Source organism: Lipotes vexillifer, unplaced genomic scaffold, assembly GCF_000442215.2.
Source record: "Lipotes vexillifer unplaced genomic scaffold, Lipotes_vexillifer_v1.1 scaffold237, whole genome shotgun sequence".
NCBI classification, from domain to species: domain Eukaryota; kingdom Metazoa; phylum Chordata; class Mammalia; order Artiodactyla; family Lipotidae; genus Lipotes; species Lipotes vexillifer.
This window is the reverse complement of record NW_006794332.1, coordinates 1,730,914-1,757,251: the sequence shown is the minus strand read 5'-3', so window position 1 is coordinate 1,757,251 and position 26,338 is coordinate 1,730,914. Positions and strand designations below refer to the sequence as shown.

Here is a 26,338-nt window from a genome sequence, read left to right as displayed (position 1 = left end):
GGCTGAGCAAGGTCTGTCTCCTGGGAGCCAACAGCCATGAGGATAGATCCACCATGAGGTAGAGAAGGATGCCTGGAGTGAGGTGTGTTCTATGGAGCAGAAGCCGCACAGTCCCAATTTGTAAACCAAGGAAATGTGGGCAGCAAAGGAATAGCAATTTGTAACTGGGACAAAGGTAATTATACTATTGAGACCTGTGTCAGATGTTTGACATATTTTTCAAGCCTCACAAAAATCTTGCAATTAGATGTTGCAGTCCCTACTTGACGAATGAGGAAACTGAGGCTCTGAGAGTTGGCACCTTTTCAAATGGAAGGAAAAGGAGAAAAGGAAATGAATTCAAGATGGCAGAAGAAACATATGGATCCACTAGCCCCAGGGCTGCCACTAATTTGAAATGAACCGCCTAAAAGTTTCAAAGTAGAACAGGGTTCTCCACGGAGCAGGTCGCAGTAGGGCTGCTGCCTACCTTGCTCCGTGTTTGAATCATTTGTGAACTGAGACTAGGTTGAGCCGTGGCCAAGTGCTGGCAAATTCAAAGCATCCCCCAACCTCTGCTGTCCGTTTGGCTCCCATCAGAATGGCCCCTGCTTTTTTTCCAAGAGCAATCCCTACAGGCACAGAGATGGGTTAGCCAGGATAACAGAAGTGGAAGCTCTTCAGCAGCAGAGACCACCTTTGACATCATCTCTGAGAGCTCAGGACTTAAGATCGGTCATGCATGACCCATGATGTGAATGAGTGAAATGAACAATGAATTAAGTGCAGAGCTGAAATGACGCTCCTGGTTCCTCCAGCCCAGGGGGCTGTGGTGGAGGCCAACAACCATGGACCGAAACCACAGCTCCCCGCCTTGCCTATGGGGCCCTAGTGATTTAACCTCTCTGCACCTGTTTCCACAGCTAGAGAACAGAGATAACACCTTGCAAGCCTCGTTGTTAGGATTTAATTAAATAATGTGTGGAAAGTGCCCAGCATGGGGCCTGACACATAAAAGGCCCTTAAAAAAATAGTAGCTCCTTCTTCCTTCCTCCTAAAAAGGATTTTTTATGTCTCAGAAAGTTGACAGCGTGCAGCAAATAAATCAGAAATGAGAAACACAGATCTCCAAAATCTTCCCCAGCTGCTGAAACTCACACCTTGACCCCTAGTCTGGTGTTCATCGGCCACGTTTCGAAGAGGATTCCACTTCCAACCGAAACACTCAACGCATAACCCAGTGGGTGTTTCCATAAAGAAAAGAAAATCAGATTTGGATTCTGGCCCTGGCTTTATCAGATTAACTGCCTGGGATGTAGCTCTTCCCCTGTAAGCTAGGACTGCATAGTCTGCAAACGCATCAACTACTGTGAAAATAAAATAAGGGCTGGGGAGGGGAGGAAGATTTGAATCTGATGAATGTGAAAGTTTGCTCCAACTCCTCAGAACAGCCACCTTGGTACTAAGCAGGAGTCTTCATTCACTGCTGGATGTTTCCCAGCTGATCAGTTGCTCAGAACCACCAAACCCAAACTGAGGCCCAGAATGCTCTCTCTAGACACTTACTCTCGCCCTGGTGATGAGAAATTACAGAGACAGATTTTTCTTTTACTTCCACGTGATAAGCAGTTCTGAGGGCCTGACCTCATAAATGAAGTTACAAGGAATACCAGCGACTCATTTTCCTGAATCATAACTGTAATGAAAATGTCCCAAGTTTTGGTCTGCTCACAATGCCATCTGACTCAGCAGTAAGTCCCTGTTGATGCCAAATGACTTCAAAGGCCTGGTGTCTGTTGAGTCCCATGTTTGATGCAAATTCTTCTGCCCCTGCCATGTGAATATATACAACTACACAATTCTTCTAGGGTTAAACTCATAGCCCCACAGCAAATGATTTTCTAATTTAGGTATTTTAATAGCTGTGTGGTACATCCATAGTCTTAAGGATAGAGGTTATGAGCAAGGAAATCCACTCAAGTGCTCTTAAGAGACTAAGAGTTATTAGAAAATCATTTTCTCCTTCTCTAAAGGTCGGTAAGTAAATTATAATAATAACACAAAACATATGTTGAATAATAGACTGCCATACTTGCCAACTTAAACACTCCAGGGATATGTTTATTCATTTCATATAATTTGGAAGCAGATCTTTTTTTATCCAAGTAAAGTTGTACTTTCCCCTAAGGATGCTTCACAGCAAAATGCCAAACTAAAATGGGAAGATAAAGAGAATGCTGGTAATGTGCTACATCTTAATTTGACAGCCTCGTGACATCCTAGTGCAGAGGGAGAACACAGAATGCACTATGGGCATGCAGGCATACAGGAATTCCAATCATTCAGCAAAGATTTATTGAGGCTCCAACTGGAGCCAGGCTTCCATTGGACTCTGGTATAAAGCACCTAACAGACCTGGCTTTCATGGAGCTTACAGTCTAATGGGGGACTCCATTAAATAAATGATACAGGTCAAAAAAACCACGACAGAGAAAAGAGGGGGCTACAAGAGGCCAGGGCAGCCTTCAGCAGAAGGATCAGCTCAAGGAAAAAGATAAGAAGGAATCAGGAAAAAAAATTAGGTGGGGGAGGGCAGTATAGAAGAGAACCGCACATACAACGCCACAGAAGCAAGAGAGCACAAGCAGGTCCAGGATTTTAAAGACAACTGACATGATAAGATAAGCACTTTGGAAAGATCACGCAGAGGCATGACTGCTGGGAGAGAGAGTGATCAGGGAACTGTTGCCACGCAAAAGAGGATGGGACCCAAATAACACCAAGGAATGTGCAGTGAGCACTTTCTTGGTCCAAGCACTGAGATAAGTAAGCACTCTATGAGTATTATCTTATTAAATCCTTACAACAATGCTGAGAGGGAGGAACCCCTACAGATAAGACAACTGCTGATATTTTCTGGGTTTCTTATTATCTCTTGTCCCCAATTTCCCCCAACAACTAAAATGTGTTTGTTTATTGCCTTGGCTGCTGCTGAAAACAGTGCTAGGCACAGTAGATATTCAAGACATAGAGGATAGACAGGTGGCTGCATGGATAAACCAATAAAGGAATTTTGCCCAAGAGCACACTGAGTGAAGGACCCCACACCCGTTGCACTTACCACACTAAGCTGCAACTGTTAGTCCTTGCTGGTTCTTCTCAGTGTCCTGTGCCGGTCCCTCAGCTCAACAACCTCCAGACTGCCCTGGGCTCAGTCTGGGGTCTCCTGTCTTGTCTATCTACACCCATTTTGTTGCATCTGGTCCTGTGGTTTTAAATACCATCAATTCACTGATGACTCTCAGATTTTTATCTCCATAAGAGACTGTTCCTATAAAAGAACCATCTACTCAACGGCCCCAGGTGTCTTCCTAACACCCACCTCAAACTTACTTTGTCCTAAACCCTGCTCCTTTTACATAGTCTTCTCATCTCAGCTAACAGCAACTCTATTCTTCCAGTTGTTCAAGCCGGAGGCCAAAACCTTGGTATCATTCTTGACTTGTCCCTCTCACAACCTGTATCCGATCCATTAGCAACTCTTATTAACTCTTACCGTCAAAGTATACCCAGAATCCAACTTGTCGCAGCCTCTCCTGCCGCCACCCCAGTCTAGCCGCCTTCATTTTGCCCAGATTATTGTAAAAGCTTCTCATTGGTCTCCCTGCTTCCCTCCTCACCTGTCCTCCTTTCAGCTGATCCTCAACTGGTTCCCACCGCCAAAGTGATCAAGTTACAGCTTACGTCAGATCTCCCCACTGCTCACACTCCTGCACTAGCTACTATCTCAGGGTAGACATCCTCGCCATGGCCTGGGAGACCCTTCACAGATCTGGCTGCACCTCCTACTAAGCTCCCCTCGCTCAGTCTTCTCCAGCCACACCGGCCTCCATGCTGGTTCTGGAACAGACCAACCCGTCCCACTTTCCAGTCTTTGCACTTGCTGTACCCTTGCTTGGGGACTCTCTCCAGATACTTGCCTGACTCACTCCCTCATCTTTCAGGTCTGAACTCGAGTGTCACCTTCCAAACAAGCAGCTCCCTCTAGAACTGTAGCCCTCCTCCTCTCCTCACTAACATACCAACTAATCACTATAAATTTGACTGACTGACTTTTTTTCTGCCTCTTCCTAGCCCCCAACTGCAGGAGGGCAAGGACTTTGTTTTGCTCACTGCTATATCCCCAAGACCTACAAAAATGCCAGGCAGATCTCAACAAATATGTACTGAATGAAAAAATGAATAAATGAATTCTCTTCTTTACAGGATCTTCTCCATGCCAGCCACACCAGGCATCAGAGACAAACTGAGGAAAAAGAAAATTTTGATAGAATTGAATTACATATAGCCGATAAAGCATGGATAGAGAGGTTTATGGCTTTAATTTAAAGACTCTTTCACATTTGTTTTCTGATCAACAAAGGACAAGGAAGGAGTCTGAAACAATCTGAAAATGTTTTTCAAAAATATTTTAGAAATTTTATTTATAAAATGTTTTAAATTCATGTATTAAAATGTATACCAACACACACAAAAAAATCATGTAAGCTGTATCATAAATACAAAACTAACAGTTTTCAAAACATACAAGGCACATCCAATGTAAAAAAAAAATCTTATATATACAAAATGCAATGTATTTCCAATACAAAAAAAAATAAAGGGGGAAATGCTTGAAAAAATGCTCATCCAAAAGTACAAAACAAAACCCTCCCCTTGACTGGACACTTAAGCTGCTATGAAAGCCTTTTCTTCTTCCTTATGTTACCTGGTCTTTCTTCTCATTTTTCTTTTTATTTGTAAGATAAGAGCCAATCAAGGTGTTTTAAAAGCTGATGTTTGTTGTTATACTTTTACAGTCAAGTGACTTTTAATTCCAAAAGTTAATACTTTATACTCTGAGCTATAAATGAGTTCCTAAACATTGTATGCAAATCAAACTATGATTTGGGTACTCTAAGCAGAACATATCATTTACAGAAATTTCTTTTTATAAAATTAAGATTTTCATGTCACATTTGCTTAAATCACAGTAAGCCCCTAAATTAATTCCTCAACCCACCGTAAAACTAAAAAACCTCCTTAACAATGTAAAATATTTTATTCACTCTCTTTATGGTTCCCTCAAATGCTAAATAGGAACATCTAATCTAAAATACATCTGGAGGGGTCTGTTCCCTCCCTACCTACCCCACATCTACTAATATGCACCAACAATAGAAACTGGCTCAGTGCTTACCTACTGTTAATGCTAATACTCATCTGATTTAGTTGTTGTTGCAGCAACAACAAATTTTGAATTTTGGTTGTTTTTTTTATGAAGAACCACATCTATTACTAATTTATCACCATTTCCCTTAACAATATATTTCAGGGAAAATGTTTAGATTTAAGCTACAATTAAAAGTTCCTAATCAGGAAATCAAAAAAGCTAGTTACTGATGCTGATATGCTTTTTCCCTGTCAAAACTATCTTTCCTGATTAAACAGAGGGAGGGAGGGAAGGAGAGAAGGAGGGAGAGAAGGGGAAGGAAAACAGACTGGCTGGAAGGTTAAAGGTGACATCTTGCAGTCACAATGACTTCCAGTATTGTGTAGAAAACCACAGAGAATTCTCTTGAAATTCACTAAGAGAAAAGCACTGGCAATGCCATTCATCTAAAAGTAAATGGAATTAGAAGAAAATTATTATAATTTTTTTTTTTTTTTTTTTGCAGCACGCGGGCCTCTCACTGCTGTGGCCTCTCCCGTTGCGGAGCACAGGCTCCGGACGCGCAGGTTCAGCGGCCATGGTTCACGGGCCCAGCCGCTCCGCAGCATGTGGGATCTTCCCGGACCTGGGCATGAACCTGTGTCCCCTGCATCGGCAGGCGGACTCTCAACCACTGCGCCACCAGGGAAGCCCAGAAAATTATTTTTTACTATTTTCTATATCTTGGAAAAATTCTGTTGTTAAAAATTATGATTAAAATTGGCTCCTCCCCAATTATTCAGATTTACTAACATTTAACTGTGGAGCAATTACTTTAAAAAAAGAGAAAAAAGTGAGGATTAAGAAAGGTTAAGTTCAGTCAAGTAGGGAGTCTGGTATGTAAAAAACCAGAGAAAGCAGGAGAGTGCCCAGTTCAGAGACTGACAGCTAGAGTCCAGTCCAGCCCGGGGCTGCCATCAGCTAATGAGAAAAGGTAGACCAACAAAATCTACTCACTCCAACACACGTAACTTTTGCTTCACAGAGAGTACTTTTGAAAGCTAAGACTCACTTATCAAGTGAATTAAAGGAAATTTTGCAAACTGTGCACGTAGACACAATATTTTTAAAGCAAGTTTAAGGGGTGCACATAAGTTCTGAGATTATATTTGGGAGAACTATACCCCCTTGGGGTAAATGTGGTTCAGAAATCAAGCCACTAACTACCCTGAGGCATAGCCTGCATAATAATAATATTATTAAAATATATATTTCCTTCAAATTATTCTCATTAATTATGTCAACCAATTTGAATGCATCAAGGGAGAATTTTACCAGTGGTATAACAAGCTACATATTTACATTTTCATTTGTATCTTAAGGACAAACTGTTAAAAATGATGATGATGATTATGAAAAATAAGATTAAAGATGTGTTCATTTGGGAAAAGCTACATTAATATTATTTATCCAACCACAAACACTTTCATAATGAATGCAATACTGCAAAACAATTCACAGCTTTATAAAAAGTTGAAATACAGTTTCATTAGGATTTTTTTTTCCAATTCAAAATTAAAAGAGTTCAACTTACATCGCTGCTTAACTATTTTACTCTAAAATCTTTAAAATATATAAAATACCAAGATTATCAACAGTCACATATGTTTTGAAGTCAGGGGACACATGTATTTTCTTAAGATTGGTTCCATTTGTGTAGAAGGTCTGTGAGGATTCCCCAGTGACAACATTCCACCACTGTTCAGAGAAAAATAAAATTCTTATTAGGTTGGCAATTATAGTGTGAGACAATCTGCAGTGCCAACTGGATCCTTCACCCCATCACCTCCCCACTCCCAAACTAAAGCAAACACCAGGAAGGATGTCTAAGGTTTAATGCTGAATATAGTATTATCAACCCAGTCCACCATTCCTGATTAACCCTGGTGACTGCCTCACAGCTACCCTACACCTAACCCCACTGTAAGGCATGCTAGAGAAACATGCAGCCTACTCAGAGCTGCAGACAGAAGGCTACACAAAGCCCATTATGGCCATGGCTGGACTGAATTCTCCTGTCTGCATATCCTTCTCAGTGGAATGGGAAGAATGACCCTCTCTTCTCTAAAAATGCCCCTTTGCAGACATGGACAGGAGTTTTGGCAGATATCAAGACTACTGATAATACGGGCTGCAGGATAGAATGTTCTCTCTACTGAATCTTCCCTTTCACCAGCAGTGATTCAAGAGCCCATGACCAAGTTTTTTATTTAAAAGTCTATACATTTATTTACTAAATAAATACTGAACATCTCAAATGTAGCAGGTGCTCTGGCCAAGTCCTTCCTTTCTCTTCCCAATTACTGAATTCGCTAAGATTATAACAATATTTATATTCCTTTACTAAATGGAGATCATGAAGCATTACCTACATTTCTCACAACTAAGATGAAGGCAAAAGAGACCATGTACATGAACACCTTTTGAAAAGGCCTCAGGTACATCAAGATTCTGAGTACTATGAATGCAATGATCACTTCTGTGTCCGTGGCAATGCCTAGCATTCCGCCTTGCTCGTGTGACTGGGTCAACTATTCATGTTCACTATTAGTAATTAATGGTAACTGGTAAAAGTATACCTTGTGGACTTAAGTTAACCTCAATGAAGCAACATGTACTAACTTGAAATTTTCCAGGACTAACAATTTTGCTTCATAAAATAGCAGTGTAATCAAGACTGCAGAGGACAGTCGCTAGAGGCAAATCGTAGAGATAGTAAGGCCCTTAGAGATCACCTAGTCCGACTGCCTCACTTAACAAGTAAGGAAACCAGGGTTGAGAGAGAAGAAAGGCCTCGTCACTGTGGACAACACCACTAGCAGGTGGCAGAGGTGGAAGAGTTATCCGGCTTCCAAACCTAGTGCACCCACTGCCTTTCTCTCTATTAAAACAGACCACTCACTTGGAAACACTACTCCAGCCACTAATGTGAATATGGACTAAAAGACAATTATATTAAATAGGACTTATGCAGGGAACTCCTGGGCAGTGAAACTACTCTGTATAATACTGCAATGGTGGACACGTGTCGTTATACATTTGTCAAAATTCACAGACTGTACAACACCAAGAATGAACCCTAATAGAAATTATGGACTTTGGGTGATAATGACATGTCAATGAACATTCATCAGCTGTAACAAATGTACACTCTGGTGGGGGATGTTGACAGTGGGGGAAGCTTGCACGTGGGGAAGGGGTGGGTATATGGGAACTCTGTACTTTCTGCTCAGTTCTGCTGAGAAACTAAATCTGCTCTAAGGAATAAAGTAAATTAAAAAAAATAGCAGGGATATTTTTGGAAGGAGGGATAAATTGGGAATTTGGGATTAACAGATACAAACTACTATATATAAAATAGATAAACAACAAAGACCCAGGGAACTATATTCAACATCTTGTAATAACCTATAATGGAAAAGAATCTGAAAAAGAATATATATATATTATATTATAATATATATTATATTGTAATATATATTATATATATATATATTATATATATATATATATATATATATATATATGAGTCACTCTGCTGTACAACTGAAACACTGTAACTCAACTATACTTCGATTTTTAAAAGATAGTTAACATTTACTCAGGGTATACTATGTGCCACCATGTATAAATACTTTACTTGTATTAACTCCTTTAACCCTCCCAACCCTATGAGGTAGGTGTTATTATTACACCCATTTTACAGATGAGAAAGTCGAGGCTAAATCACCTTGTGCAAGATCACAAAGTTACTGAGTGGCAGATCCAGGCTTTGAATTCAGGTAGTGTGCCCCAAGTCTCACTCTCCTGACCTTTATATTCTGTTGCCTCTACATAATGGAAAACCTGAATTTATCATCATGTATTTCATATTTCAAATCAGCCTTTCTCCTCATGAGTATGAATTAATGTGAATTTCTTGTCATTCTAACAGTATATACTCTGTGGCATAACACAAGTAAATTACATTATTTTTTACTTACAAATAGGAATAATTTTGAAAGTTAAGAGCTTTTTAGCTATTGGATACCTACTTTATCTTACTGACATTCGATTCATACAGCTTGGATTATAAAGTAAACAGACTCAAAAGGCCTATTTTCTTGGACATTACAGCAGCTGTTCCTTTTTACTTTTAATTTGCTCTGTGCTCTTAGATAGTCTCATGAACATGCTGGGTAGATGCAGGCTGAGCTATATCACAACCAGTTTAACCATGCTAGTAATCAAACCAGAAGGAAGAACAGTCTGATTGCCACTGAAATATACAGACTGAATATATGGGCTATAGGCTCTTTCACCCTGAAGACATAACTTCAACAGTACAGACATCGATTCTGCTGTTTATTTCAAGGTTCTCCAGGAACTCTGGAAATCTAGTCACTGATCTCTATCATATCTTGTAAGCCAGACTCACAATTATGTGAAAGCCTTCTATGGTGCCCAGAGCATCAAAAGACATGGTCTCTAGAAGCTCAGTGTCAAAGCTGAGCAGTTAAGTTTTTCAGCAGTTAATACGGCTGAAGACTCCCAGCTTCCAACACAAAGACAGCAGTGTCGCTCCTCTAAGCATCATCCTCAGAACAGACTAAGAGTGCAGTTTATCTCTACACTAAAGGAGGACAAGTGGTGACAGTCTCACAACCCCCTAATAACTAAATAAAGGTGTACCTTTATTTAGGTACAGGTTAATGCAACATCTTATAAGCAGCATTTTATTTTCAATGTAAACTTGTAAAGGAATCATAATATACATCCTCTCATAGAGCTAAAAACTGCCCTCTGATTTATCTTTTTTATAAGCTAGATTTTTACGTTAAATAAAATTGCATCTACATAGGTCCCATATAACCAAAAACTTCAATTCAGTCATTCAAATATTTTTGAACATCTATACTGTATTAGACAATTAATCAGAATCATCTCCTACAGTTGTATGTTTTCAGTAAGAAAAAACAGTATCGTAAGATCTAATTCATTAGGGTCTAATTCATTAGGGATCTATTTTAAGTGATCAGTACAATACACAGTATCATCTTCAACCCCTTTTACAAGTAAATCACTACTCAAGACTCAGCTCAAGCATTCCCCTCCAGTGGAAGCCTCTACTAACTCCCAAAGGTAGAACTGTCCTCTCCTTTGTGCCTCTACTATCCTTATGCAAATGTGTCCCAGAACCCCTCTTACACTTAGAGACTTTATTTACTTACTGTCTGCTTCCTCCAAAGACTGTCAACCACCTGGGCAAGAACCAAGTCTTAAACATTGTGCCACGTAGCAGTGCCAGCACACCGTGGGCACTTAATACATTCTTAGTGAGTGGATGGATAAAAAGATGCAAGCACCAAAAAATGACCCTGAGACACCACAACACACTCAACCGTGGCCTCAGTATTTTCTAATAATAAGTTTGTATAAGGCAATCTACTAAGTAATTTTAGGAAATTCACAACCTCTGTGAACATCAGTTTCCTCACCTACAAACCAAGGATGATAAAATTTAAGCCTGGCAAAGCTGGCTAATAAGATGATGTAAGTAAAGCATTTTGTAAACTATAAAGCAACATGCTGCCACTGCTATTTTTATTATTATTACTACCACGACTACCACTACCATTACCACTAATACTTAAGAAAGGAAATTTCACAAATAAAATTTTTTAAAGACTCAACCAACATAGTTCACAATTAGTGAAGTAGAAAATCAAATTAAGTTAAACACCCCACTTTCTAGTCATTCTGATCGCCTAAGTCTTTGTTTGGGGCAGGATGAGAGCTCTGGACTCAGAACATCCCAACACTGTCATCAAAACTTCCAAGAGATCTGAAGAATGCAGCCTTGCAGATCTCAGTTTCATCACTCAGAACGGGATAACAGTAATCATCCTTCCTCTCTGATGGGTTGTACAAGGCCCAACTGAGACACAGGAAGTGTAAATAATTCGGAAAGTAGGATACAGGCTGTTCTTTTCTTTCAGTCTTTGAGAAACCCTTACCTTAAGATATCCTCCAGCAGAAACAAGCATTTTGCTATCTGGAGAAAAGCAAAGGTCAGTCACCCAGCCTCCGTGAGTAGCAGCTCCTCCTTCTACTGAAATCGGAGCAAACAAATGAAGAAGCTCACCATGTGAGACATTCCATATCTATAAAAACGATACACAGTTCATTAACAGGGCTACTCAGAAGTTTTATATCTATCTATCTCATTTGGAACATATTTGGAAATCTTTCTTAAAAATATAGTTACAATTCAGTGATACCGTAGGCATTTTTTTAGATTATATTCTCTCCTGTGCAAATTTTAAAAACTACTAATTATAATTAAAATGCATAACTTACAATATTTATCATTGACTATACTCCAAAAAATATAACAAAAGGACTTAGAATGACTGATTAGAATACTGTGACTCTTTCACTGAATAAAAGGAGTATGGGGCTTCCCTGGTGGCTCACTGGTTAAGAATCCGCCTGCCAATGCAAGGGACAGGGGTTTGAGCCCTGGTCCGGGAAGATCCCACATGCAGTGGAGCAACTAAGCCCGTGCACCACAACTACTGAACCTGCGCTCTAGATCCCGCAAGGCACAACTACTGAGCCTGCATGCTGCAACTACTGAAGCCCACGCACCTAGAGCCCATGCCCTGCAATGAGAGAGGCCACCGCAATGAGAAGCCTGCGCACCTCAATGAAGAGTAGCCCCCTCTCGCTGCAACTAGAGAAAGCCCGCATGCAGCAACGAAGACCTAACACAACCAAAAATTTTTTAAATTAAAAAAAAAAAAAGAGTATGATGGGAGAAGCAAGGAATAAACAAAAAAGGCCTAAAAAATAAACTACCTCAAAAGAACAAAGAATTCTAGTTCAGGATCTACCACTAAGAATACTGTATATATATATATGTATGTATTTTTTTATATTTTATATGTATAAAATAAATAAGCAAGCAAGCATATACACATACATTCACTAAGATTAGTTTACTAAGCTCTTAAAAACAACCCAATTACTTATAGATACTAATATTTTCATTTATTTACAGTGATACTTAATATATGAGCAGTACTCTAATTTTTCAAAGAAATTATACATCAGAATGAGAAAAACAGAGGCATAAATAGCAAAGGAAAATAATCAAAATCATCATTTGTAAATGTCCCCTGGGAAATCCAAGAGAATCAAATGGAAAAACTGATTAGAAAGAATTCAGTAAGATATCTAGATAGAAAATATATATATAAAAAATTAATAGCTTTCCTATATTTTGAAAAATCAAGTAGAAAAACAGAAAAAATTTTTAATGTACTAAAGAAAAATTTTTAAATAACCCCAAGAGACAATTTTTACCTTTAGTGGTTTCTGGAAAATGAAACACTGCCTCATAACCAGTAAAGGAGCCCTTTCATCCAGAGGTGAGAACTCAGAGCAAAATGAATGTTCCCAAAGCAGTCCTGCCCCTTCAGCTGGCATGGCATTTATGAGAATGGTATACAGTAGGTTGGTTACTTAGTCCTCAAGCAAGAGAATCTTAATTTTCCTGGAAAGCCTATCTGATAATGCCCCTATTCCTGCATAATGCATACTTGTCTCATTCTTCTGCATTATATACCTACCTATTCCTTGAATTTTAATTCCTGCTTTGTAAAAAATGAACAAAATAACATACAAAAAACAAGACTCTCCTGATTATATCAGTTACCAAAGCAGCCACCCCCAATGCCCAAACTTTTTCCATCAACTGCCCAATCCTTCTAATACAACCAGAGGCAGACAATCCCACAAGGATGGCAACAGGCTCCACTCTAAATGTTGACTATCTAATGGATATAGTGCTAAAGAGACCTTTCAGTGCAGGAAACAGCAGAATTGCAATTCATTTATAATCTAGACAACAATTTACAAAAATTATTTTCCTCACATTCTGCCACTAAAAACAATCTTTGGTTCAGGTCCAAGAATTCAGATGAATCATTCTCAAGCTAAACAGCACAGAACCAACTGCAAAGAACTAGGGCATCTGCCTCCTCACATACATGGGAAATGCTTCACTTTAACTCTAAAATGAATTCTTTTCTGCAGTGAAGTGCAGCTGTGAACACAACGTGCATAAGAAACAGAACAAAGAATGCCTCATCCAACCAGAACCCTGGGGCCTGTGCTTCCCTGTCACATTAACAAAGGCCCCAGATATGGTACAGAGGGCTAGCCAAAGCTATAAGGAGAGCAGTGCTTTCATGTCAGCAAACACCCTACCCTGATTTCTCCATTGTCATCTCCAGTTGCCAACAGGGTACTGTCCACAGAGAAGGCAGAGCAGCGCACGCAGCCTTTGTGGCCTCTCAATTCATGAAGAGGGGAAAGGAGTTCAAAACTCCAAATCTGGAAGGCAATTCAGATTGTTTAGGAATAGTAAATACACTCAAAATAAGCATCTATAAACCCTGCCTCGAGTGCTAGTTAGCCATAAATTCAATCATATGAAGTTCTAACATTCAACAGTTCATAAACTTTCATGAGAGGCCCAAATGCCAACTAGCAACCTGGTTCATTTTTTAGAGTTTCCCTTTAATTACTCAAGTAAACTTAAGCTCAAGGATCAAAGTCACAGCTTCCTTAACTTTAGACTTAGAAGGAAGAATAGCAAAGCAGTCTATGGAGTACAGCAGACTTGAGTGGAGTCCTGGCTCCACTATTTACTAGTTCCTTGGCCAAGGACAACCCACATAAGCTTCTCTGGCTTCAGTTTCTTCATCTGTATGATGGAGACAATAGCACCTATAGAGTGAAAATTAAATGAGATAATAGAGACTGAAATTCCTAGCAAAGGACCTAACGTATGGCAAGAGTACTTCAAGGGTTAGTCCCTATACCATCCTACTATCTTAGCAGCCAAAGGCTGTTCTTTTCCTTCCAATATTCTCCCTGGTGGTTCTGTCATCACCATTTAACAAGCTTATACTGAAAACGTGTTCCAGGCACTGTGAGCAAAGAACTGGTGGTGCAAAGATAACTGGATTCAGTCCCTGTCCTTGAAAAGTTTCTAGTTTAATCATAAATGTTTGAGCAAACAGTGGTATGAAGTAAATTAACATGAGTAATATGTAATAGGAACACTGAGGGTGGACCAGCTAATCCTGCCTGAGGGCCAGGAAAGGGTTCACTGAAGGACTGACCTTAAATCTAGGTCTAGAAGAATGAGTCATAATGCTTCCAGGTAAAAAAGGATACAAGGTTGTATCAAGTGAAAGTTAACAGTGCTCCCAAAAAGATGGAAGTAGAAGTAGTCTGGCACAGAGGGAACAATGTAGAAGAAAAACATGGTGATGGGCTAAGGAGTTGAGCTTATAAACCATCAGGTCACAGAGGAGTTTCAACAGGGAACTCAGGCAGCAGTAGGGAAGATAAACCGGAGGAAGTACAGACCAGCGGCAGGTCCACCAATAAAAAAGGAGAGCCTGGTCTTCAGGGTGGGGACAAGGAAGAGAACAAGGATCCAGGAGACACTGAGGAGTAATCAACAGAGCACAAAAGACAGGAGAGTCCCAGGCAACTCCAGTGTTTACAGTTTGGAAAGACGGGTAGATAATGATGCCATTAACAAAGATGGAGAAAAAAGAAGAGAATGGAGAATGGAGTATTCAATGTCCCCAACCAGGGAGCATCATTTCACTGGAATGTGATTTTTAGAAGCATCGATTTACATCAATTACAAAAAAATTTACTGTGGGTGTATAATTAAATGTAAATCTCTTTCAATGCTTTTTATTGCCTAAAATATTCAGTAGACATTGCCTTTGATTACTAACAGACAAAAGTTATCAGTAAGGGAGAAATCAAAAATCCTCAATGTCATTCACTTAATCTATTTGACACAAACCAAATGTCAATGGGCATCCTCCAAAAATTCACAAAATGAGACAGACATGTAGACAGAAACTTATTATTCTGTTTTACACATTAGTTGGACTCATAATACATAACAAATACCAAGGTCTTATGCATGCACCTTTCAACCGATTGGCCTACCTTTGCAGTCTTGTCAGCAGAGGTAGAAGAATACTTGGTTGCATCAGGAGAAATATCACAAGAAAGAACTGTATCCTGATGACAGAAAAAGTCTTTTTCTATTCTTCCAGTAATAATATTCCATACCTTCAAAGAAAAACTCAGAAGTTGACAATTAAGAACATTTTGTATTACTGAGCATAAACAGCCAGAAGACATCCTATAAACCAAGAGCTTTAGCACATTGGCTGTTCCGACCTCTTTAAGTGCCTTTTAGTACAAATGCTCATAAACACACAGCAGATGTAGATGACTGCAGTAAACAGAAAACAGGCATTTCTATTTTAGAAATTTAAAAATTTAAGTATTTACATATCAGCCACCTGCTTTTGGCTGTCATATAATCAATGCAATCAATATTAGAATATTTTTTTAAAAGAAATGTGTGCTTCAAATTACCTTCACTGTTCCATCAAACGACCAGGAAAGCAGTCTCGAATTTTCCAAGAGTCTAAAGTCTTTCACAGTTTCCTGATGGGCTTGCAGAAAAACATATTCCTCTGATTGCCAATTCCATACCTGAACATCAGAGAAATAAGTCTGCTATAACCCTTTCCCCATAATATCCCATTAGAGAGGTGGAGGTGTAGCACTCGCTTGTCTAAAGTCTTTCATCCTCATGCAACTTCAGTAAAATAAAGAAGAGAACCAAATAAGAATACGGTATCCCCATTTTACAGACAGAGAAGAGAAAAGTTGGGGTTAATTAACTTGACTATGGGCAAAATAAAATATTTTTCCTCCTAAATAAAGTCTGTTTTCTTCAGTTGCTTGGAGAGTAGTTAATTATACCAGAAGATAGAGAAAAGTCACAGTATGCTCATGAGCTCACCATCTGATTAAATTTTCCAAAGAAAATTATCCCAATTACATATTCACAGATTTCTAAACTTCACAAGTTAGGCCAAGTGTCCAGATTCTGGCTCCACTGAAGCTACTGAATCCTACTGGCCCTATTGCCTGGAAAGGTCAGTTGACCAGAGCAGCTTCAAACCAGGTCATGGAATTTCCGAGCTTCAGAGATCTTACCTAGCCCCTAACGCAATCCTCAAAATGACGAAAGTGATATAGTACATTATTTTTCACGTGGCACTCCAGGAAGAACTCCTCAGATACAAGAGAAAGAGAAGAGATTGCAATGTTGGAGACAATGTGTTCAAAGTAGGCTTGAGAAATGAGCTGGAACTATGATTCACAAACTGAGAAGGGTACTTCAAACAAAGAGAATGAATGCTAGAGTTAAAGCACAGAAGCAGGAAAATGTGGAAAGATTACAGGTACCTGGTCATAGTTCAATCTGACTGGAACAGGATACATAGAAGGAACAGTAGAGAAAAAAGTTTAGAAAGATATTCAAAGAAACAGCCCTGAGAGCCTGAAGCTAGACTTCTGAGCTGTGGGCGATCAGGGAGTCTCCCACAGAATTTTCTTCTATTTTTTAATATTAGGAATAAAAAGTAATGAAAAAGCAGCCACCATCTCAGATATGCACATTAGTAATATTCTGGGTCTCCTTTTTGACTGGTGAAGGTTAAACAGTAGAAATGCCTTTAAGGCTTTTCTTACTGGGCTTAGGCAAAATTGTAAAAGAAATTACACCTCTCTTACCCCCTTTCTTTACTCCTCTGTCCTCCACATTTAGCAATTACCCTCCCAGCCCCACCGAGCCCTGGCTCTCAGATATCTCCATCTTTTCTGTCTGAGTGTTCATTCACAGAAGCAGGGTATCTTGTATGAGAGCAAGGGACCTTAGAAGAGGAGCTGGAAGTGAGAGTAGCTCTTAAGAGGATGAAATGGGAATTTCAGTATTTTAAGAGCGCAATAAGATATGCTGAGGTAGGGGGAAGAAACAGAAGCTTTCTGGCTCCCCAAATCATATCAGGAAAAAAGGCATCCTGTGTGACTAAACATAAAATACCCTGGACTGCTACCACTAGGAACCTTCTGGCTCCCTCCTCCTACTTTCTGGGCTTTACTGGACTAGAGGATCAGTGGCTATTATTAACAGCTCTTCCAGGTTGACTGGCACTGCCATTCCCAGCTGTGTCTGATTCAATGTTCATTCCTGACTGAGGTTCTTACTGCTACCCTCCACACATCAAGAAGTCAGAGAGCCTTCCTGAGCAGATATAACAAAGAATTTGACAATCACTGAGGGGAAATAAAGACTAGCCTTAGCAGCTTTTGTTGCAGATGCTTTCTGATAAGGCAATGATGAAAAGGATACCTTTTTTGTTGACCTCAAACATACTGTGCTAGTTGAATCACCTTATATAATAGCTAAACTTCCACCAGCATTATCAGTCACATGTATAAAGGTTAAGTTTGGGTATGTCTCTACAATTAGCTATAATTTTTGCAATGTATGCACACTGGAATTTTTTCAGCTATATAAATTTAAATTTTAAAAAATGCTAAAGAATCTTTTTACACTTGTAAGAATCAATATATTCTCATTCATTGGCTCAGGTAAACACAGCTGCTACTTGGGCTTTATTTACATCAAGGTAAAAGATCAAAAACTACCAAAACAGGGCTTCCCTGGTGGCCCAGTGGTTGAGAATCTGCCTGCCAATGCAGGGGACACGGGTTCAAGCCCTGGTCTGGGAGGACCCCACATGCCGTGGAGCAACTAAGCCCATGAGCCACAACTACTGAGCCTGCGTGTCTGGAGCCTGTGCTCCGCAACAAGAGAGGCCGCGACAGTGAGAGGCCCGCGCACCGCGATGAAGAGTGGCCCCCACTTGCCACAACTAGAGAAAGCACAGAAACGAAGACCCAACACAGCCAAAAATAAATAAATAAATAAATTTTTAAAGAAAAACTACCAAAACAGACCTCAACTTTCACAACTCTAGGTGCTATAATCAAGAGAGCTGATTCTTCGGGCTTCCCTGGTGGCGCAGTGCTTGAGAGTCCGCCTGCCGATGCAGGAGACGCGGGTTCGTGCCCCGTTTCGGGAAGATCCCACATGCCGCGGAGCGGCTGGGCCCGTGAGCCATGGCCACTGAGCCTGCGCGTCCGGAGCCTGTGCTCCGCAAATGGGAGAGGCCACGACAGTGAGAGGCCCGCATAACGCAAGAAAAAAAAAAAAAAAAAAAAAGAGAGCTGATTCTTCAAATTTTGGCAATAACTTTAGTTGAGCTTGACAAAGATTTACCAAACCCCTACTACATTCCAGGCACTGGGGATACAAAGATGATTAAAATAAACCTCCAAAATGGCAACTATGTGAGGGGTCTTCAGATTTGTTAATTAACTTGATTGTGGTAATTATTTCACAATGTGTACATATATCAAATCATCACATTATATGTCTTAAACATAATACAATTTTGCCAATTATACCTCAGTAAAGCTGGGGGGTAAAAAAAACAAACCTCCAATTAATTACTTATTAAAACATTAAAAAAACTATAAAACAAAAACCCAACCAGTCAGTTCTCGGAAATACCTACCAAGAATTTTGTTGCATGAATGTACATGCATTAAAACATTTTAAATGTAAAAAGTATTCTGAGTAGAGCAGAAAAAGAGGATGAAACACAACTCATTTCTACAAATAATCTAACTTGGATCCTAAAAATATTCCTAGAAATTATTTCTCCCTCTGGCTGAGAATATCTTATCTTCAAGGAGGTCATAAAACCTGTGAATTTAGCTGTTGACAGAAAGACTATACTGTATACAATGTCTCAGCAGAATTTCATCAGATGTAGCTTAGTTTTACACATTTGAAAGCCATCTAGAGAGGAAGAAAGGTGAATATTACACTGAGTTTCAGAGCTAATACACTAGTACCATGGGAGCCTATAATAAGTAAGTTTCTGTACTAAAGGCAAATTTCATTCCAATCATATAGGACTCATAGAGACATAACATAAAAAGATTTTTTCCAAAATAGTTTTTAACAGTGTAGTTAAATATTGCCACTGTAGGAAATATATACAGATGTATAAAATAAGAGAATACATACTAACTCCTGTTTGAACATATGCATTTATCTCCTTCTCCTTCACTTCTAAAACCCCACTAAAATGACAAAGTCAAGAATGAGAAAGAAGGTGACAACAAAACATTGGAGGCTGTATCACAGGGACGGTTAACTGGCTTTGCAGAACCAAGAAAACAGAATCTTAAAAGCATTAGAAACACAAAAGCAACAAAAGCGACACTACAGAACTCCCAAAATGCTCAGAAACTGAGGTCACAAAGTACATCCAGAGGTGGGAATGAGGGTGGGGCTAAAAAAAGATGAATCAGGAGTTGTGGGAAGATGGCAGTGATGAAGGCATCTCCTTGAAGCCTCCATAAGAGTAGACAAAGCAATTAAAATAGCAAATCCAAAAATGCACAGACAATATCAACAAGACTAATATCAACAAGACTTAATAGCAACACGTTAAGTGACATAGTATCCCCCAAAACCACAAGATACAAGTAAGTGGGGACAAACTGAGAGCTGCAGGACTTGCACAGTAACAGCATCTATATGGGTAGAAGCAGAGGGAAGCATAATGAGTCTGACAAACCTAAAAACAGGAGAATCCCCAAAGAGCCAAGTACCATCCACTGAAAAGTGCAAAGGACCAACAGGGAACAGCAGTAGAAACTGAGTGCAAGACTGACTGTACTGTGTGGCACAGTCTGGAAGGGCTAAAGCAGTCTAGACCCTATGAACTCTCAAAAATAACCAGGACAATCCTACAATGAGGAGAAACTGTTGGGAATAGAATCTAAAGTAAGAAAAACAAGGATGATGGCAGCAAAGCAAAGGGAAAGTCTCCATAAAAATGAGGGAAGGGGATAGAACAAAGGGGTCTCATCAGAACAATGCCATATTTTTAACACTTCATGAAAACAACAGAAGATGGAACTGCAGAGCTGTGAAGAAAGAAATGTCCTTCCCAATCCCTTCAAAAAGTTCAGGAAAACTAATTTCCTGTAAAAAGAAAAGAATCACTATTGAATCCCAAACAATGTTATTATGAGGAAAAAAAAGAATAAAGTGCTGAATAATACTGCTAAAACAAACCAGAAAGAAGGATCTCTGGATTAAAGGACACCAGCACAACTGAGGGTAGGATAGCAATTTTGAGAACAGGGGGATCAGTGAAGGTTTACACACTAAACGCTGAGACATTATACGATCCACACCCCCCTTCCCGCTCTCTTCCCCCACTTAGCTCTAAGAACCTATCTGCCAGGTTTATAACCTCCAAGAGAAGACCAGAGATTCCTCTCTAGGAATCTGACAAGACCAAGACAAAGAACTAAAGACACTGACAACAAAGTTTCCCCATCCAGATCACCTTTCAGAGGAGGTCTCAGTCAATACACAGAGCTCCCAGTCAGCCTTTTAGTATCCATCTCTGGGTAATGAATGATCACCACACAGCTGAGGAAGGCCTTTAAAATAAGAGGCCAAAACAACCAAATAGAAAAAAAAAATTGGAGGGAAGAGCAACTATGCAGGAAAATGAGATTTTGAGGGAAAAAATATATGTAATGTATATGATAAAATTTATACATTATTTATATACCCATCTATCCTCAGAGAAGATATTTCATCTACAAAACAAGAACACATGCTCTACAGAAAAGTTAAACAAACAACAGAAAGGACTCTCCAGCATTAAAAATATAATGGTAGAAATGAAAAACTCAATGAAAGGGTTGGAAGATAAAGCTGAGGAAAACTCCCAGAAAATAGAGTATGGTACAGAAAGATGAAACATAGAAAAAGAAAACTAGATGATCAGTCCAGGAGATCCAATATCTGAATAAGGGATGTTACCAGAAAAAGGAAGCATATGGGGAGCGTGGGGGGCGGGAGTGAATCAAAGAAATAATTCAAGTAAATTTCTGTGAATTGAAAAACATAAGTTTCCAAACTGAGAAGGGATAGTGAAAGTCAAAAACAATGGATGAAACAAACACACAAAGGCACATCATCATGAAATTTCAAAATTCTGGGGACAAAGAGAAGATCCTAAAATCTTCCAGAGAGAAACATTTAGGAATCAAAATGGCTTCAGACTTCTCAACATGAGCTTTGAAACTTGGAAAAAAAAATAAAACAATGTCGGGCTTCCCTGGTGGTGCAGTGGTTGAGAGTCCGCCTTCCGATGCAGGGGACACGGGTTCGTGCCCCGGTCCGGGAGGATCCCACATGCCGCGGGGCAGCTGGGCCCATGAGCCATGGCTGCTGGGCCTGCGCGTCCAGAGCCTGTGCTCCGCAACGGGAGAGGCCACAACAGTGAGAGGCCCGCGTACCGCCAGCCAATCAATCAATCAATCAATCAATCAATCAATCAATAAAACAATGTCTTCAAGGATTTAGGGTAAAATAATTTCCAACTATTACCAAAGGTAGACTTTTCCTAAATTGCACTAAGGCAGAAAAGGCATTCATAGTACACTTGGTCTACTTAGTCATAACAATGACACTAATGATCTAAACAAACTTTTGTTGTGATTGGGTCGGGATGACAGGGATCAACAAAAGGGTGTGTGCATATGTTGGAGGTAGGACAGGTGGGAGGAGAAAAAGAGCTAAATTTTCATCTTAATATAAGGAATTCAGTAGATAAACCCTCAAACCTAAAAAATCAAGAATTAGCACTATAAGCATGCAATGAAGGTCATGAAGGTAAACAGCAAAAGAAACATCTAAAAGCTAAAAGTGGTGCTTTAAGAGAAAGAGAAATGGGGGAGTCTATTTTTTATAATGAGCCTTGTAATACTACGACTTTTAAAAGTATGCGCACTGGAACTTTGATAAATATAAAGTAAGTTTTAAAAGAACGTACACACACACAAGTGCTTCCTCACAGAGGGGTTGGAGCTGCGGCAGATGCAGCCCTGGGCAGCCCCTTCTCTGCCACCTCCTTCTCTTCCTGAGGGCTCCCCACTCCTCTTGCCTCCCAACGCTACCCAGATAACACGGAAGAAAACCTCTGTGCATAAATATTTCTCCATATTTGATTATTTTCTTAAGATAGGAATAAAAATGTTCAGTCAAAAGCCACGTGACTAACAGGGTCTTGGTGCTGCGGGTGTGAGGCCTGTGCCTCTGAGGTGGGAGAGCCAAGCTCAGGACATTGGTCCACCAGAGACCTCCTGGCTCCACATAATATCAAACGGCAAAAGCTCTCCCAGAGATCTCCATCTCAATGCTAAGACCCAGATCCACTCAACGACCAGCAAGCTACAAAAAACTAGCAAGAAAGGAACACAACCCCACCCATTAGCAGAGAGGCTGCCTAAAACCATAATAGGGTCACAGGTACCACTGGATGCAGTCCTGCCCACCAGAAAGACAAGATCCAGCCTCATGCACCAGAACACAGGCACCAGTCTCCTCCACCAGGAAGCCTACACAACCCAATGAACCAACCTTAGACACTGGGAACAGACACCAAAAACAACGAAAACTACGAACCTGCAGCCGACGAAAAGGAGATCCCAAACACAGTAAGTTAAGCAAAATAAGAACACAGAGAAACAGACAGCAGATGAAGGAGCAAGGTAAAAACCCACCAGACCAAACAAATGTAGAGGATATAGGCAGTCTACCTGAAAAAGAATTCAGAGTAATGATAGTAAAGATGATCCAAAATCTTGGAAATAGAATGGACAAAATACAAAAAATGTTTAACAAGGACCTAGAAGAATAAAAGAGCAAACAAGCAATGATGAACAACACAGTAAATGAAATAAAAATTTCTCTAGAAGGAATCAATAGCAGAATAACTGAGGCAGAAGAACAGATAAGTGACCTGGAAGATAAAATAATGGAAATAACTACCACAGAGCAGAATAAAGAAAAAAGAATGAAAAGAATTGAGGACAGTCTCAGAGACCTCTGGGAAAACATTAAATGCACCAACATTTGAATTACAGGGGACCCAGAAGAAGAAGAGAAAAAGAAAGGGACTGAGAAAATATTGGAAGAGATTATACTTGAAAACTTCCCTAATATGGGAAAGGAAATAGTCAATCAAGTCCAGGAAGCACAGACAGTCCCATACAGGATAAATCCAAGGAGAAACATGCCAAGACACATATTAATCAAACTATCAAAAATTAAATACAAAGAAAAAATATTAAAAACAGCAAGGGAAAAACAACAAATAACATACAAGGGAATCCCCATAAGGTTAACAGCTGATCTTTCAGCAGAAACTCTGCAAGCCAGAAGGGAGTGGCAGGACATATTTAAAGTGATGAAAGGGAAAAACCTACAACCAAGATTACTCTACCCAGGAAGGATCTCATTCAGATTCAATGAAGAAATTAAAACCTTTAAAGACAAGCAAAAGCTAAGAAAATTCAGCACCACCAAACCAGCTTTACAACAAACGCTAAAGGAACTTCTCTAGGCAGGAAACATAAGAGAAGGAAAAGACCTACAATAACAAACCCAAAACAATTAAGAAAATGGTAACAGGAACATACATATTGATAATTACCTTAAATATAAATGGATTAAATGCTCCAACCAAAAGACATAGACTGGCTGAATGGATACAAAAACAAGACCCATATATATGCTGTCCACAAGAGCCCCACTTCAGACCTAGAGACACATACAGACTGAAATTGAGAGGATGGAAAAAGGTATTCCATGCAAATGGAAATCAAAAGAAAGCTGGAGTAGCAATTCTCATATCAGACAAAACAGACCTTAAAATAAAGACTATTACAAGAGACAAAAAAGGACACTACATAATCATCAAGGGATCAATCCAAGAAGAAGATATAACAATTGTAAATATTTATGCACCCAACATAGGAGCACCTCAGTACATAAGGCAGATACTAACAGTCATAAAAGGGGAAGTCGACAGTAACACAGCCATAGTAGGGGACTTTAACACCCCAATTTCACCAATGGACAGATCATTCAAAGTGAAAATAAATAAGGAAACACAAGCTTTAAATGATACAATAAACAAGATGGACTTAAATGATATTTATAGGACATTCCATCCAAAAACAACAGAATACACTTTCTTCTCAAGTGCTCATGGAACATTCTCCAAGACAGATCATATCTTGGGTCACAAATCAAGCCTTGGTAAATTTAAGAAAATTGGAATTGTATCAATATCTTCTCCAACCACAACACTAGGAGACTAGATATCAATTACAGGAAAAAAATCTGTAAGAAATACAAACACATGGAGGCTAAACAATACACTACTTAATAATCAAGAGATCACTGAAGAAATCAAAGACGAAATCAAAAAATACCTAGAAACAAATGACAAAGAAAACACGACAACCCAAAACCTATGGGATGCAGCAAAAGCAGTTCTAAGAGGGAAGTTCAGAGCAATACAATCCTACCTCAAGAAACAAGAAATATCTCAAATAAACAACCTAACCTTACACCTAAAACAATTCGAGAAAGAAGAACAAACAAACACCAAAGTTAGCAGAAAGAAAGAAATCATAAAGATCAGACCAGAAATAAATGAAAAAGAAATGAAGGAAACAACAGCAAAGATCAATAAAACTCAAAGCTGGTTCTTTGAGAAGATACACAAAATTGATAAACCATTAGCCAGACTCATCAAGAAAAAAAGAGAGAAGACTCAAATCAATAAAATTAGAAATGAAAAAGGAGAAGTAACAACGGACACTGTAGAAATACAAAGGATCATGAGAGATTACTACAAGGAACTATATGTCAATAGAATGGACAATCTGGAAGAAATGGACAAATTCTTAGAAAAGCACAACCTTCTGAGACTGAAACAGGAAGAAATAGGAAATATAAACTGACCAGTCACAAACACTGAAATTGAAACTGTGATTAAAAATCTTCCAGCAAACAAAAGCCCAGGACCAGATGGCTTCACAGGCAAATTCTATCAAACATTTACAGAAGAGCTAACACCTAACCTTCTCAAACTCTTCCAAAATATAGCAGAGGGAGAAACACTCCCAAACTCATTCTATGAGGCTACCATCACCCTGATACCAAAACCAGACAAAGATGTCATAAAAAAAGAAAACTACAGGCCAATGTCACTGATGAACATAGATGCAAAAATCCTCAACAAAATACTAGCACACAGAATCCAACAGCACATTAAAAGGATCATACACCATGATCACATGGGGTTTATCCCAAGAATACAAGGATTCTTCAATATTGCATATGAATCAATGTGATATACCATATTAACAAACTGAAGGAGAAAAACCATATGATCATCTCAATAGATGCAGAAAAAGCTTTTAACAAAATTCAACACCCATTTATGATAAAAACCCTCCAGAAAGTAGGCATAGAGGGAACTTACCTCAACATAATAAAGGCCATATATGACAAACCCACAGCCAACATTGTTCTCAATGGTGAAAAACAAACCATTTCCACTACGATCAGGAACAAGACAAGGTTGTCCACTCTCACCACTATTATTCAACATAGTTTTGGAAGTTTTAGCCACAGCAATCAGAGAAGAAAAATAAATAAAAGGAATCCAAATCAGAAAGAAGAAGTAAAGCTGTCACTGTTTGCAGATGACATGATACTATACATAGAGAATCCTAAAGACGCTACCAGAAAACAACTAAAGCTAATCAATGAATATGGTAAAGTTGCAGGATACAAAATTAATGCACAGAAATCTCCTGCATTCCTATACACTAATGATGAAAAATCTGAAAGAGAAATTAAGGAAACACTCTCATTTACCACTGCAACAAAAAGAATAAAATACCTAGGAATAAACCTACCAAAGGAGACAAAAGACTTGTATGCAGAAAAATGTAAGACACTGATGAAAGAAATTAAAGATGATACAAACAGATGGAGAGATATACCATGCTCCTGGATTGGAAGAATCAATGCTGTGAAAATGACTATACTACCCAAAGCAATTTACAGATTCAATGCTTTCCCTCTCAAACTACCAATGGCATTTTTCACAGAACTAGAACAAACAATTTCACAATTTGTATGGAAACACAAAAGACCCCGAATAGCCAAAGCAATCTTGAGAAAGAAAAACAGAGTGGAGGAAT

The 26,338-nt window shown here is 39.2% G+C and overlaps 2 protein-coding genes across 6 annotated transcripts in view; one reads left to right on the top strand and one right to left on the bottom strand.

Annotated features, from left to right (window-relative positions):
* ANKS1B (ankyrin repeat and sterile alpha motif domain containing 1B) overlaps positions 1 to 4,582 on the top strand; it is an 895,734-nt gene extending 891,152 nt beyond the window's left edge. The window contains exon 11 of the mRNA XM_007467172.1: positions 4,246 to 4,582. Within this exon, the coding sequence (XP_007467234.1) occupies positions 4,246 to 4,368 (123 nt within the window). The 3' untranslated portion in view covers positions 4,369 to 4,582. The remainder of the gene's footprint in view (positions 1 to 4,245) is intronic.
* A 1,645-nt stretch (positions 4,583 to 6,227) lies between these two features.
* Positions 6,228 to 26,338, bottom strand: part of APAF1 (apoptotic peptidase activating factor 1) — an 88,252-nt gene continuing 68,141 nt past the window's right edge. Inside the window, exons 22-26 of one of the 5 annotated variants that reach the window (XM_007467163.1) lie at positions 15,695 to 15,814; positions 15,257 to 15,382; positions 13,484 to 13,609; positions 11,227 to 11,373; positions 6,228 to 6,928 (exon numbers count right to left, since the gene is read on the bottom strand). In XM_007467163.1, coding sequence (XP_007467225.1) covers positions 6,782 to 6,928; positions 11,227 to 11,373; positions 13,484 to 13,609; positions 15,257 to 15,382; positions 15,695 to 15,814 — 666 coding nt within the window. In that variant the 3' untranslated portion in view covers positions 6,228 to 6,781. The remainder of the gene's footprint in view (positions 6,929 to 11,226; positions 11,374 to 13,483; positions 13,610 to 15,256; positions 15,383 to 15,694; positions 15,815 to 26,338) is intronic. The other 4 variants (XM_007467164.1, XM_007467165.1, XM_007467166.1 and 1 more) reach the window with 4 other exon arrangements.